We start from the raw sequence: 14,215 nt of genomic DNA on the forward strand, positions 1-14,215 counted from the left end.
CCAGATGGGCTTGTGGGCAGGGAAGGGAGGGGGCGGTGAAACCACTCAGATGTGCTGGGGACTGTATCTCCCAGCCCACGAGCCAGAGTGAGGAGGAGCCCAGGACCCTGAGATGGGTGCGGTCTCTCCCACCTCCCGCTTGCCAACCCCTCCCAGCCCGGAGCCTTTGCCCTTCAACAACACTCCAGACCCCCCTCTAGGCCCTGTCACTTCATCCTCTAGGCTTCTCTGACCTCTTTGCTATGCACTGGAGGGTGAGGTATGGGAAAACACTGGGAGGGGATCAAGAGCAACTCCAAGTTCAAAGTCAGGAAATTCTCCTCCATTTCTCTCTGGCACAGTGCCCTTGTCCTCTGCTGCTGGTGGAGCTTGTATATTCTCTGGGTGTCTGGGCCTTACTCCAGAATGCTGAAATCAGAATCTGGGCGTCTGTGGGTTTGCAAGGCCACACAGTAGATTCTGGTGGGCAGCTAGAGTGTGGAGCACTAATGTGCGGCCCCCCCCCCAAGGCTGTCCTCCTCTGCTCTAGTTGAGTCAATGTCCTTACGCCCTCTGCCCCACCAGGACAGCCCCTCCACAGCACACTGCTCCTTGCTCATCTGTGCACAATGAACTCTCCCTTCATTTGAACCCTTAAGCATCTCAAGTCAGAGAACACTCACTCTTGACGAAACTCCACTCTACCATATTGCCTCATTATGCTGTCAATGCATACTGTGCTCCTGCCTGGAATCTGACCTCCTCAGAGTTCAGACCATGTCCTGCCCTCCTTCTGGAGCCTCCCTTTCGTCTGTCACAGATTGGGCACTTACGGGGGCTTATGGGGTCTCTGTGACCTCATCGCCTGCCCTCCAAGAAAGAGGACACAGGTCTCATCATCTCTATTGCCCTGCCTCTTACCAGTCTCCTCTAGGGCTTTGGGCCCACCTTCCCTGCTCCAATGCCAGTCCATCCTCAAGACCAGAGAGAGGTCCTGCTTCAAGTCAACTGGGCAGTCTTACCACAGGAAAACTGCCAAATTTTAGAGGAACAAAGTTATTCAGATTTTAGAGGAACAAAGAGAAAGTCCCTTGGACTGCAAGGGGATCAAACCAATCAATCCTAAAGGAAAGTAGTCCTGAATATTCACTGGAAGGACTGATGCTGAAGCTGAAACTCCAATACTGTGGCCACCTGATGAAAAGAAGTGACTCATTGGAAAAGACCCTGATGCTGGGAAAGATTGAAGTCAGGGGGATGAGGGGACGACAGAGGATGAGATGGCTGGATGGCATCACTGACTCAAAGGACATGAGTTTGAGTAAACTCCGCGAGTTGGTGATGGACAGGGAGGCCTGGCACGCTGCAGTCCATGAGGTCGTAAACAGTCGGACACGATTGAGCAACTGAAGTGAACTGAAAGTTATTCAAGGTCAGGCCTCCTAGATCTTCCTGTGTGCCAGAATTCAAGCAGGACCCAGGAGCTGTCCAAGGTTCTGGTCCTCTGTTCAAGGTGCTGACCACAGTTTTGGTAGGCACCAAGGGACCGACGGAGAAGGCAATGGCAACCCACTCCAGTACTATTGCCTGGAAAATCCCATGGACAGAGGAGCCTGGTGGGCTGCAATCCATGGGGTCAAGAAGAGTCGGGCACGACTGAGTGACTTCACTTTCACTTTTCACTTTCATGCATTGGAGAAGGAAATGGCAACCCACTCCAGTGTTCTTGCCTAGAGAATCCCAGGGACGGAGGAGCCTAGTGGGCTGCCATCAATGGGGTCGCACAGAGTCAGACACGACTGAAGTGACTTAGCAGCAGCAGTAGCAGCAAGGGACCGAAGTGATAGGTACTAACCAGTCTAGCAATCTATATACGTCCACTTCCTTCCTGGAAGAGTCTTGTCCTACTTAAAACTAAATATAATTATTCTTTTAGCATCTATCCCCTCACTTCTTTGGGTCAAATTCACTGTCAAGTAATTTGCAGTTACTAGCCTCTCTCTACCTGGTTGGGCGACTCATCTATTCTCTTCTCTCCCCTGAGGGAGCCCCAGGAATGTTTTTCTTCTCACCTATCAGACTGACAAACACCCACGGATCTGTCTTCTCTCCCATCAGGAGCTCCCTGAAGGAGGGCAGGAGGCTGGCTCTCCCTGATCACATTTGGGGTTCCACCAAAGAACAGACAGAGGGCAGGAGCCACACATTTCCATGCTAACAGTGAGGGCAGGCACAGGAAAGGATGAGGAGCATGCCTCATGGAGAAGGAAGGGGTACCAGATGTGCTTACCTGGGTAGGGGTGGATGCCATTGGCAAATACAGCTTCTGCAGTGGGTTGCCCATTGGCCTGTGGGGGGAGGCCGGTGAAGCCGTTCACCCCTATGGGGGACGGGATGCTAGGCACGGCTGGTGCAGTGATGCCTGGAGGGGTGCTGCCACCTGGTTTTAGAGGTAATGAAAGGGGGGGAGGGGAGACAAGGCAGAACAAAGGCAATGAAGGTCGACCCATGGATCTCCACCCCCGGGATCCGAGGGCCCAGGCACAGACTTGGACCTCACACACCAACTCAGTCCTATCTGTGAATCAAGCTTTGGGTTATCTCCCTATGTGTAACGACTCTACTCATCTCAACTGTATCTATACTTCAAACTGGAGTCCAAATCCCACTTTCCCTACTAAGACTTCCCTGAGCACTGACTGCTCGACCTTGGGGCTGCAGCACATAGACCTCTAAGTGTTCATGACTTTGACCACAGTTGGTCTTCTTTTAGTCTTTTTCGATGGTTCATGCTTATCCCAGCTAAGTCAGGATGGACTGGTCCTTGTTTGGCCACCAAGGGGATTCTAAGCTGTGGCTCTGCTCTCTGCTATCTTGACTGGATCACTGATGGGCTGATCTGCCTTCCCATGAGGGAGTCTTGATACTTAGGTGGAGGGAGTCTTAACTGTGGTATTTTTTTGCATTGAGGAAGAAAGGCCTTTGTAGAGTCCAGATTTAGCCCTTTTCATACACAAATTAGACACCCTGGCCACCTCCAGTTAAGACAATGGTGATGCTTACCATGGTGAGGGTAAAGTTGGGCTTAGATGACAACTCACTGCCCTCCCTACACCAGGTGGGTGGAAACCAAGGTGTGGATAGCGTCTTTATTGTACTGAGGCCCCAAAGGCTGGGAAGGGCCTTCTTCTTCAGGTAGGAAGCAAGGAGGGTCTCTCTGTGGGTAAGGACCTGACGTCATCAGGAGTGTCTCCAGGTTGGGGATCACAGCGGTGGGGTGGTGCTCAAGTTGAGGCTAGAGATGGCACAGTCTTTTATAGTTTTTAGCTGGGAAAGAAATAGCTCCTGGATGTTGGGAATACTGCTACTATGGCCTGAGAGCAGAGAGCCAAGGAAGTTTGATGACAGAGCCTCGCCCTTGGAACTAGACAGGGATGCTTAACTTTGAAACTATTGGCATTTATGGCCACACGTTTCTTTGAAGGGAGCTATCCTGTGCATCACAGGATGTTTAGCAGCATCCCTGGTCTCTGTCTACCAGATTACAGTAGCACTTTCCCTCCTTCAGTTGTGACAGCCAACAATGTCTCAGGACATTGCCAGATATTTGGGGGCGAGGGGCAACATTGCCCAGGTTGAGAATCATTGAACTGGATAACAGCCAAGATCCAATTAAAAACATGCTTTGTAAGTAGAGCTGTTTTCAACCCCTCTGTCCTTTAGCAACTCTTGCAGATCTCTCTTGCTTGTTCTGTAGTTGTCTTGGAAAAAATCAGTGAATCTAGGTTGGGTTAAAGGAAAATGGAAAATGGGGCCAGGGACCAAACAGGGCCACAAAATGGGCAGGGCTCTTCTCCCTCAGACCTCAGAGAGATGTGTTCATGTCAGTTTCTTTCCAGATCTCTAAACTACAGATCAACATGAACTGCTCCTTGACATGGCTTAACAACTCGAGTGAAACTGTTGCCACTCTGAAATCATATCTTGGATAGCAGGGGAGCCACATCCCATCTTCCCATGGATCCTCAGGAATTAGAACATTTTTGAGACAAACTGCTCAAGGAGGAGGCTGGCACTGGGCCCAGACACCAGGTGCTCCTGACACAGGATGGTCTGTTGGTGGCCAAAATTCGCCAAAGCAAGGTACCAGACTGGGTTCAGCAGCTTTCCTGCCAGGCCCCGTGTTGGTAGCTGCCCACTCACCTGAGGTTGGAGTCATGGGTGCGGCTGCCAGGCCGTTCATGTTGAGGGCCGCCATCTGCTGCATCTGGGCGGCAGCGAAGGCAGCCATGGGGTTCAGGTAGCCACCCTGCGCGACCGACGCCATGAGGGCCGCTTGCTGCTGCATTAGCTGGGGCAGAGGGAGTGGACACAATATCATGCGCTTCCAGGAGGGCGGCCCTCCCCACCAAGGGGTCACTCAGCTCCTGCTCCCGGAGACCAGCTCCCAGGCCATCAACCCCAGGGAGCGCAGATGCGTGTCTCCTCCCCTCGCTGAGAGCCCTGAGCCTTCCCCACACCTGCCCTAGTTCTCAGTGGCTATTAGAGACCACCCCCCAAGAGAAAGCTGTGTTCAAAAGCAGAGTCTTCGGGACTCCAAAGTTGCAGAAGGTGGGGGAAGGGGACTGGCTCCAAGGGTGCCAGCCAGTCCTGCGGTTCACGGAGATGTGACATCCGAAGCTCTAGAGACATCTGGATGAGCTGCTGTAGACCTAAGTTGGCAAGGGTTTCTGTTCAGAATGGTCCTAACTTGGAGTCTGCAGGGTAGAGGCTACAGGAGCATCCTAAATGAAACCCAGAGGTGAGCAGGGACTGGGAAGGTTGTTGAAACTGGCTGTTTAGACACTGCTGAAGACGCAAGGTGAGCTTGCAGTTTTAGAACCAGAGCCCTGGCCTACCTTAGTGCCACCCGTGTGGGGGTTGTGGTCACAAGTCCAGGAGGCAGCTGAGGGGTGATGCTGGCAGAGCCCGCCCCAATGTGGGAGAATGGGCCTGAGAGGACCTCAGGGGAAGTGTGAGTGAGGGGCACTTTGAGGCACCTCACAAGATCCCTGCTAGGAGTAACCAGAAAGTGGAAGGACACTCTTCCCCTGAGTGGTGGCAGGGGTGGGGTGCAGTCAGCAGGACCTCGAACCTCTCTCCCTGTTCCAATCAGCGCTTCTTAGGCTTGCAGAGAACTGCCGCCCCCGCCCCGCCGCCCCCCACCCTGCCGGGCTGGGCCCCCACTTACTGCCTGTGCGTAGGCGCCGTAGGCCCCAAAGGGAATGGCCATGGGGTTGAACATGCCCATCTGGCCAGCCATCTGCTGCATTCGCCGCATTGTGCGCTCCTTGTCGGTGTCGGCGAACTTGACCACCAGACTGGATGAGGCTCCCTGCAGCCGGGACTGCACGTGAGGCCCACCAGCCCTGCCCCATCCGCCTTGGCTCCCTGGCCTGGGCCCACCAGATCCTCTCCACGGGGTGCTATGGGGGCAGGGGAGGGGAAGGGGGCAGGGTAACAAGCACCAACCCTCGCCCAGAAGTCTGGAGCTTAACCTCCCCGCAGGCTTTTTCTACCTAGGTGACCTTGGGCTACTTCCTTAGCATCTCTGGGCCTCAGTGTCCTTGTCTGAGAAATGGGGTTGTTGGCAATGCCTTCCCGTCTCCTGGGGAGGTTGCGAGCGTGGTATGCGGGCACGCGTTTGGCACCGTGTGGCCCAGCGGGCGCCAGGACAGGTAGGGCTTTGAGAATGTGTGGGATGGCAGAAATGTCTGGGTCCCTCATTGCCCCATCTCGCACTCCCCAGGGTCAGCCGCACTCACCGGCATGGTCTGGCTGCCGTGCAGAGCATTGATGGCGGCTTGTGCCTCAGCGTGGGAGGAATACTTCACAAAGGCGCACCCTGGGGGGACGGGAGAGGCTGAGCCAAGGCAACTGGACCCAGAGAAAGGTCAGAGAGGCGAGGGGACTGAAAGGTGCGGCATGGGAGGGGCCGAGGGGAGAGGGCGCCTCCCAGAGGAAAGCAGAGTGAGACCCAGAAACACTGAGAGACACCGTCAAACACAGAGTTACACAAGGAGGCAGAGAAAGACCTGGGCCCGCCAAGGATGTCAAAGAACCCTTAACTGGCCCCGTCCAAGTCTGGACTCAGATCGCGGCCTTTCCTTCCTCCCAGGCCTGACAGCTTCGCACCTTCCAAGCAGCCTTTCCCTACTAGCCGGACCTGGCCGTCTCCAGGGGGCTCTGGACTCTGCTGGCAGGCTGGCCGGAGACACGCGGCCCCGCCCTGTCCACCATCTTGCCCCGCCCCGTCCGCCCTCTCGCCCCGCCCCCTCTCGCCGCACCGCCCCACCCATCTCTAGCTCCGCCCCCTCCACCCTCCTGCCCCACCGCCCACCTACCTCTAGCCCCGCCCCACCCACCTATAGCTCCGCCCCATCCACCCTCTCGCCCCGCCCCCACGCACCCTTGCTGTTGCCGTCGGGTCCGCGCAGAATGGTGCACTCCTCGATGTTCCCGAAGGCCTCGAAGAGGCGGCGCACATCGTCCTCAGACTGCTGCTTGTTGAGCATACCCACGAAGAGTTTTCTATCTTCTGGAACAAAATTAGGAGATGCTTACCCGGGCCAAGGGCCCGGAGGCGCGGGGTGGGCCCGCGGGAGGAGGAAGGGTTACGGAGGGGAAGGGTAGGAGCTGGTAGGGGGCAGGAGTGGGCTCACAGCCGGAGCGGAGGGATAACAGCGAGAGGGAGGCGGTGGGGCACCGCTCGCGGGGAGGAACGACAGGGTGAGGGAATGGACGAAGCGGGGTTGGGGGGCAGAGCCAGAGCGGGAGGGGAGGCGGGAGGGGTTGCGTCTGAGCCGGGGGCGGGATTGCAGCGACTCTGCCCCTTCCGGCCTGAGGGCCGGGCCAATGGGCTGGCCGCTCACCTGTGGTCCACGGGTCCTTTGGACAGCCCTGTATCCTCTTCCTCCCTCCTCATAGACACAAACTTATCTTCCTCAACCACTTTCACCCCCAGATGCCAAAATTAATTCACAGCTGGCAGGTGGGCCACAGGGCCTATGTACACGCTGTTCTCTCTGCCTGAAGTATCCTCCACATCACAAAGCTGAATCCTTTAATGCTAGGTCTCTGCTTAAATATTGCTTTCTCATCAAAACCCCTCTTTCTGCTTCTTCATTCTCTGTCTCAACCCGTCTCCTGGTGCAAAATTCAAAGGACAGTTATTTACTGCTTTGCCTGAGTAGTGAGTTTCGGTCTAGTTCCCCATCCCTCAAAGTAGGCTCCCCTAACGAAGAGGCTAGGCCTCTGCTGGAGCGGTGGTAGAGGCACCTAGTAGGCCCACAGGACTGAGCTATGGAATGAATGAATGCATGCCCCATGCCATTCCCAGGGGCAACCTCGTTTCTGCCTCACATGTTCTTACCTCCATCTGGTGCTCCCTCTTCTTGCCCCTTCCTATTCATTCTACAAAATTCAGTCCTGGGCACTTTGGAGGACCCAGTTTCTGAAGACTGGGCTCCCTCAGCAGACACCCCTCCAACACACACACACACAATTGTGTTGAGTACCAAATGGTTTGTTGACAACCCTCAGATGTGAGCTCAGGGTGACAGGGATTTATTAGGCTGTGTGGTTATGCAGTAGCTTGTAACTGCAAAAATGTTTCCAATCCCACAAGCTCCTATTGCCCTGTGACTTTCACTTCTCCCAGGGAGGTGGGGGTCTATGTTTCCTCCCCTTGAATCTGGGCTGGGCTGTGACTATTCTAACTCATAAAGAATGGAAGAAATAACCTCAGATGCCTTGCAAGGCTGGGTCATAAAAAGGATCAGCTTCCACTCTCTGCTCTCTCTTTCAGGGATGGTTGCTCTGTGGAAACCAGTCACCATGCTGGGAAGAGCCCCTAACTGGACCACACCAGGAGTCCACACGGAAAGGATCCCAGGCCTCCAGCTGACAGCCAGCATCAGCCACCAGACATGGAGTGAATGAGTCCTGAGATGATTCCAGGCCCCAGCCCATGAGTCTTCCAGCCGAGGCCCAGACAGCCAGGAAGAGAGACAGGCCTTCCAAGCTGTGCCCAGCCTGAATTCCTGACCCGCAGAATCCATGAGTGTAGTAAATGGTTGTTTTACACTACTCCATTTGGGACTGAATTGTTAAGTAGCCATAGTTTGCTGGAACGTGGTCCTCATGGTGGCAGACACCCACTTGATGTTTGTTGACTATTCAGTGACTGACATGCACAGCCAAGGCTGCAGAAATGCACACTCCAAAACTGCAGACAGCCATGTGTTCATGGTTTCCACAGAACACAAGGGCACTCCAGGACCATGTCCTTCTGGATCCAGGGTGGTTGGTACCTCCTGCCCCAAAGCACTCCCATCACCCACACTGCCAGCAGAGTTCACATAGAGAAGGGGGCTGACTGGGCTCTGGAACAGAGGAAACCTCCAGGTCCTACCCGGCTTCACAAGCCACCCTAGAGTCCTCCTCTTCAGGAAGGCCGACTGCTGCTCTACTGGTACCCCCCAGCCTGGAGCACTCGGCACTGGGCAAGCTCTCCCTGACAAGGTGCTCCTTCCAAGCCCACAGGGTACCATTGCCAGTTCCTGCGACCAGGGATGGATCAGGACGCACTGGCTTGGATCTCCACCATCGGGGCGGGAGTGCTCCAGCTAAAGCTCTTGGCTTGGATCTCCAGCCCCTGCTCCAGTCTGGGTACTCCACTCAGATGCTCAGGCCCTGGCAGGGCTGGGCATACCCCCGCCCCATCTCCAGCCCTCACCAACTCCAAGGTCTGGTCTGGGGGAAGCAGAGACTGGGGGCCTGAGAGGGAGTGGAAGGGGTGAAACTGAGGAGGGACGGAAGGCGATGGATTCATACAGAAAAGGGAGGGACAGAAATGGCAGAGACAGAGGAAAAAGAATTAGAAATAAAGAGCTGGGAGAGGAGATGGACAGAAGGAAACAGCAGAGGCAGAAGTGGGAGGGAGAGGGACTTAGGTTTAGCTCCCAGAAGCAAAGCGACATTTTACAGGAAGTGAACTGAGTTTTGAAGCCTTCAGTGGAGCCTTGAAACTCTGCTCCCAGGCCATCCCAGTCTTTCCCCTCTCCCAGCACCTTTTAAAGGCTCTGAGTTCATGGGATTGCTAGGAGGACAAAGAAGCGGCAACCTGCCCTTCCCTCATGCCCGACCCTTCTGCTCAGACACTGCCTCCCAGGAAGGACCTAGGAGGGAAGAGAAGGCCCAGCCGCCCTAGAGCCAGACTCGGATGCTGGGACTGCGTCGCCTTTCCTGACTTGTGAATGTGTTCCTCTGGTTTCATTATGACAGCTTTCTGCTTGCATTAAAATTCATTAAAATCCCCACATGCCTTTTTAGCCAGCCACTTCCCTTTTGCCAGGTTTTTTTTTTTCTAATTCCTTCTTTCCCTCCCTGAAGTCATCCCTTACTGCCGATTCTCGGTTCTCCATCCTAAGGCTGAGTCCTTCTTGTGTGAGAACTTTCTCAAGGTGGAGGGGCCAGGCTCCCCCTCTTCCTGCTTGTTCAAATCTCCCTTTCTGGACGGCTGCCAAGAACCAAAGAAACCTGGCTATAGGCTCACTTCTGGGTGATCTTGGATTGACCCCACCCAACGCACAGGTTTATTTGCTTCTGGGATCCCCTATATCTCCAGTTGGCTTTGGCGCTGGGTGAGTGATTCTAAGGCTTGTCTTTCAGACCAGGGAGTGAAAAGACTCTGATTCTGAGGGTCGATCTCCTCTGGCCCAGGCCCACTGGCTCACCCTCCCACCCTGCTGCCTTCGACTGCATACTTCCTCACCCACCTTGGTGTCAAAAATGGGAAAAACTAGGCCTTCCTCACGTGGATGGTAGACTCCCAGGACGTGCTGCAGAATGAAGCAACCAGCAGTAGTGGAACGGCGATGACCCTGACCTGGGGTTCTCTATCCAAGAGGAAGAGGAAATGAAGTCACGGTGCAGGGACAGGAGGGGAGACCAGAGGCTCCCCTCTGGGGAGGAGCGCTGGAAGTGACAGACTGGAGCAGACCCGGGCTGTGGCTGCCCAGCTGGGATGGACTGCTCTCCCTGTGTCCCCACCTCCCCAGCCACTTCCCTGAGGTGCAGTCCCCAAACTGTGTCAGACGACCACCAATGTGGTGTCTTGGACCTTATGCCAACCTAGCGAGAGTCTCAGAGGGTGACTGCATTTCCTCAGCCATTGCCCTACCCGCTCCATCATCGACACAGACTCCCGTTTCCCAGGCCAAGCTGAACAGTCCCTGCCCAGAGCCCTCCTGCCTGAAGGACACAGGGTCCCCTGGGTGACGGTGGGGCTAACCCTCAGCCTGAGCCCATTTTACGGTGTGAAGCTGTGGTTGCTTCTCTGAGGAGATGTTCAGGCAGGTGCTGCTGGGACTGGGCCACAAAGGCCACCTTCATGGAAGGTAAAGCCAGGAAAGACCTCAGGGCCAGGGTGTAAATGGACTGAAGATGTCCCTGAGTGTGAAGTCGCTGAGATGGCGTGGGAGTGGTCACCCCCGGGGATGCAGGAGGCTGGTCTCTAGCCTAGTAGGTGGCTGTGTTGAGCTCACCTTCCAACTTCAGGGAAGGGGCAGTGGCAACACCCTGAAGCCTTCCTGGAGGAGGTGGCCTGGAGTTACGATGTCCAAGGCTCAGGAGTAGGAGCGCCAGGCCCACAATAGAATATGAACAGAGACTGAAAGATGAGAGGGCCCTTCTTTTCATTTGCTTCCTGCCTAAGGGTCCGGGGGAGGGTGGGGAAGTTCGGGCTTTGCTTTCCCAGGTGCCTCTGGCCTACCCTACACCACCCTGCCCCCAACACACACGTCTCCCAGTCCTCTGGTCTCAGGAGTCTTCTTCCTCTTCCCAGAACCTCAATCTAATTCTGAGTTTCAGTTTCCCAGCCTGCTAGCACTGGGGGACACCTCCAGGAAGCCTTAAGTGCCAGTGAAAAGGCAGAGGAGTCTAGTTGCCAGGATCTCATGCTTGGAAAAGACCCTGATGCTGGAAAAGATTGAGGACAGGAGAAGACGAGAACGACAGAGGATGAGATGGTCGGATGGCATCACCGACTCAAACGGACATGAGTTTGAGCAAACTCCAGGAGATAGTAATGGACAGGGAAGCCTGGAGCACTGCAGTCCATGGAGTAGCAAAAAACTGGACACAACTTAGTGACTGAAAAACAACAACATGCTTGCTCCAGCCCCTCCAGGAGGGAGACAGACTCCTGTCTCATTCACTCACAATATCCGGGCAGAATGGGGCTCTGGCTGGAAGGATTTGCATTTGAAAAGGAGAGCCCAGAAAACCGAGAAGCAAGACTCTGATGGCAAGATGAGGACAGGGTCCTGTGGGGCACATTTCAGGGTGGTGCCTCAGGGCCCCAGACGTGTGGGAAGCATCTTGCTGGCTGTGCAGGATGAAGGGCTCCGAGCAGGGCGGAGGCGGGTGGCAGCCGCAACACTTGACTTGCCAAATGCCAGCACCCTGGCTCTAATGCTCAAATTCCGGCTTAATTTTCAAAATTTGATTCGCTCATTACCATCGGCATTAAACAATATTTCCTGCTTAAGGATAGATGGCTGCCGGGGCACCGTGGACGAGTGCTCAGATGGCTAATGCCTTTTATGGCTGCAATAGACTTTTACTGTTCTCTTCCCTGCAGCTGCCGAGGGAGGGTTTGTGGGGGGACCTGAGCTGGAGAGAACCACGGGGCCCAGGGCCACGGTGGGGTAAAATCGGTTTTGAGTTCTGTGGCTAGTGGGGTGGGCAGGGGGCTGCGAGGAGACCAAGACAGCCTGGCTGGGTGGGTCTTGTAGGGCCACAGCTGTAGGGGATGCTCTCCACAGGGCCCCTGGAGGTCCAAGGGCAGCAGTTTGAGGAGTGAGAAGAAGCTTCCAGACATTCACAGTGACTGAGTCAGAGGTCTCTCTCCGCTCTTGCGCCTTTGGCCCTGGGGGTGGGCAGGACTGGGCCAGAGCCCAGAGCTCAGAGACCCAGGTGCCCATGCACCTGCCCCTTGGCTGCTGGCAGAGGCCATGTGGGGCCCTTGGCATTCCTGCGGCTGTTCACTGTGGGACCAGGGGACTTCCCGGAGCGCCTCCTGGATCCCAGGACCATCTGCTCTCCCTGGGGACTGATCTTGTGCCTGAGGTCCCACAGGGGGAAAGACGGTTTCCTTCTCCCTGAATTCACCCATGAATCAGGGAGGACCTTGATTAGAAAGCACATAGACTTGATGGGGGGGGGTGCAGGGACGGGGCGGGGGTGGGACCGGCGGGGAGGGGAGGGCGGGAGAAGGAAGGTGGAGGGAAGAAAGTGGCGGGGCAGGGCATCTTCCAAGGAGTAACTGAAGCTGTTTGTCAAATCCTGGTTAACTGAGCCCCCTTACGCAAGTCACGCAGCCTCCCTGGGCCTCCATTCCCTCATCCGTAAAAGGGGAGAGTAATCGCACCCACCTCGTAGGGCTGTCGGGATGAGATGAGTTGAGGTACCTGAGATTTTTAGCCCAGGGCCCAGCACAAGTAAAATAAGCACAGTTCTGTGCTGGTTTCAGCCAGATGGCTGCTCACCCACAGGGGCGGCTTCTGGTGGGCTGGAGAGGCCCACCCCACCCCTGGGGCATGGAGCAGACCCCAGCGACACTGATCAGACACTTGGCTGAGGGCCAGCCTGAGAAGCCGGGTATCCCCTGCACTAAACAGCAGTGTTTTGGGGGAATCTCTGAGATGCTCCCCAGCATCCTCCAGGCCCCAGCCTGGACTCATTCACAACAAGAGTCGTTTCCTTGAAGTTACATCGCGCCCTGCTCTGGGCCCTTTCCACTGCCCCGACCCATCAAGCGCCCTGGCTCCTAAGGGAGAAAGGAGCATCAAACCGGACACCTGAATTGAAAGCTGTGTCATTTTCAAAGCTGCCGACCCCACCCTAAGTCTGGAAGCCTCCCCTGGCCCCTTCTGGCCAGCCCTGAGGTGGGCAGCATGCAGCCTCACACCTGCCTTTCAAAGAGGGGAGCAACAGGCAGGGCTGCCGGTCTGCACACCCTTCCTCTCCTGCCTGGGGGGCCCGTGGCTGCCCGCTTTCCTGTGGGGGACCGGGAGTTTGCAGCATCACTGTCCACATGGGGGTTAAGGGCCTGGATTTGGGTCTCTCTGCAGCTTTGCGATCCAGTCACCTGCCCCCCGAGAGCCAGTCCCTTCACCAGCTCACAGGCCAGGCCTCAGCGAGCTCCGCACGTGAAGCGAGCCCTCCTTCATTCCCACAACACACAGTGTCGGAGCCAGAGCCTGGCACAGCAGCGGAGGATAAAAGCATTCCTGCCTGGGAAGAAGGCTGAAGGAGACATCAAACCAGATCAAAGGCTGCCAGGGATGGGGCGAGACGGGCTCCCGCTCCACGGGGATGCAAATGAGGACCCTCAGCTGCTCCAGACCCCAGGGGAGGCGGCGCGGGGCCTTGATCTGCCAAGCTCCCTGCAGACACATACCTCTGATGTGGGGGGTGGGGAGGGAGGAGGAAGAACTCAGCCAGTCTCCCCCACTCGCATTCCTTCAGTGGAGTCTGCCTTCCAAATGCTTCGGGATGGCGCCGGGGCCACGGGAGTCCCTTCCTCACTGTCTCCTGACACGCATCCAGCCCCTGTCGGCTGCTCTCCGCACAGCCCCACAGGAGTCAGTTACAATCCAGGGCAGGTCCTGTCTGTCTCCTGCTCAAACCCTGCAGGGGCTCCCGTCTCACCGAGAACAAGGCTTGTGAAGGGTTGCAGGGGCACCCTGCACTCCGACTTCCCCAATCCCTCCATCCCTCTGCTCAGACACACACAGGTCTTGTGAAGTCTCAGGGATGCTCCTTGCATGCCCTGCCCAGGATATTGACACTGCTTCTCCTCCTCTTGTCCCCAAGATCGTGTGCTCCACATCTGCAGGACACTGAACTCCAGGAATCCTCCGAAAGCGGGGATGAGTGGGCAGCCATGGTGCAGGCACAGAGCCTGTCGTGAGGAGCTCTGCGGGGATGGCAGTGGGAAGGGGTTTACAAGGCTTGGGCCAGGCACTGGAGGATTCACACACAGGGCTTGCAGCATGGAAAAGGCATGTGCAGAGGCAGGGAGTGTGACAGGCACAGGCTGAAGAGCTGGGGCGACACACACACCCCCTCCCTCCTTCCTCTTCCCCCCCCACCACATTCTCAACACTTCCCCCGAGACCCCAGCCTGGAC

The 14,215-nt window shown here is 56.1% G+C and overlaps 1 protein-coding gene across 41 annotated transcripts in view; it reads right to left on the bottom strand.

Annotated features, from left to right (window-relative positions):
- Positions 1-14,215, bottom strand: part of CELF4 (CUGBP Elav-like family member 4) — a 314,257-nt gene that overhangs the window by 25,244 nt on the left and 274,798 nt on the right. For 23 of the 41 annotated variants that reach the window (XR_005725249.1, XR_005725251.1, XR_005725250.1 and 20 more), the window contains exons 4-8: positions 6,428-6,556; positions 5,784-5,863; positions 5,210-5,353; positions 4,183-4,330; positions 2,270-2,419 (exon numbers count right to left, since the gene is read on the bottom strand). Coding sequence is in view for 37 of the 41 variants with exons in the window: in XM_040264917.1 (XP_040120851.1) it covers positions 2,270-2,419; positions 4,183-4,330; positions 5,210-5,353; positions 5,784-5,863; positions 6,428-6,556 (651 nt within the window). In the remaining 4 variants the exon portion in view is untranslated. The remainder of the gene's footprint in view (positions 1-2,269; positions 2,420-4,182; positions 4,331-5,209; positions 5,354-5,783; positions 5,864-6,427; positions 6,557-14,215) is intronic. The other 18 variants (XM_040264891.1, XM_040264916.1, XM_040264902.1 and 15 more) reach the window with 1 other exon arrangement.

This window comes from Oryx dammah, unplaced genomic scaffold (assembly GCF_014754425.2).
Source record: "Oryx dammah isolate SB20612 unplaced genomic scaffold, SCBI_Odam_1.1 HiC_scaffold_22, whole genome shotgun sequence".
Lineage (NCBI taxonomy): Eukaryota > Metazoa > Chordata > Mammalia > Artiodactyla > Bovidae > Oryx > Oryx dammah.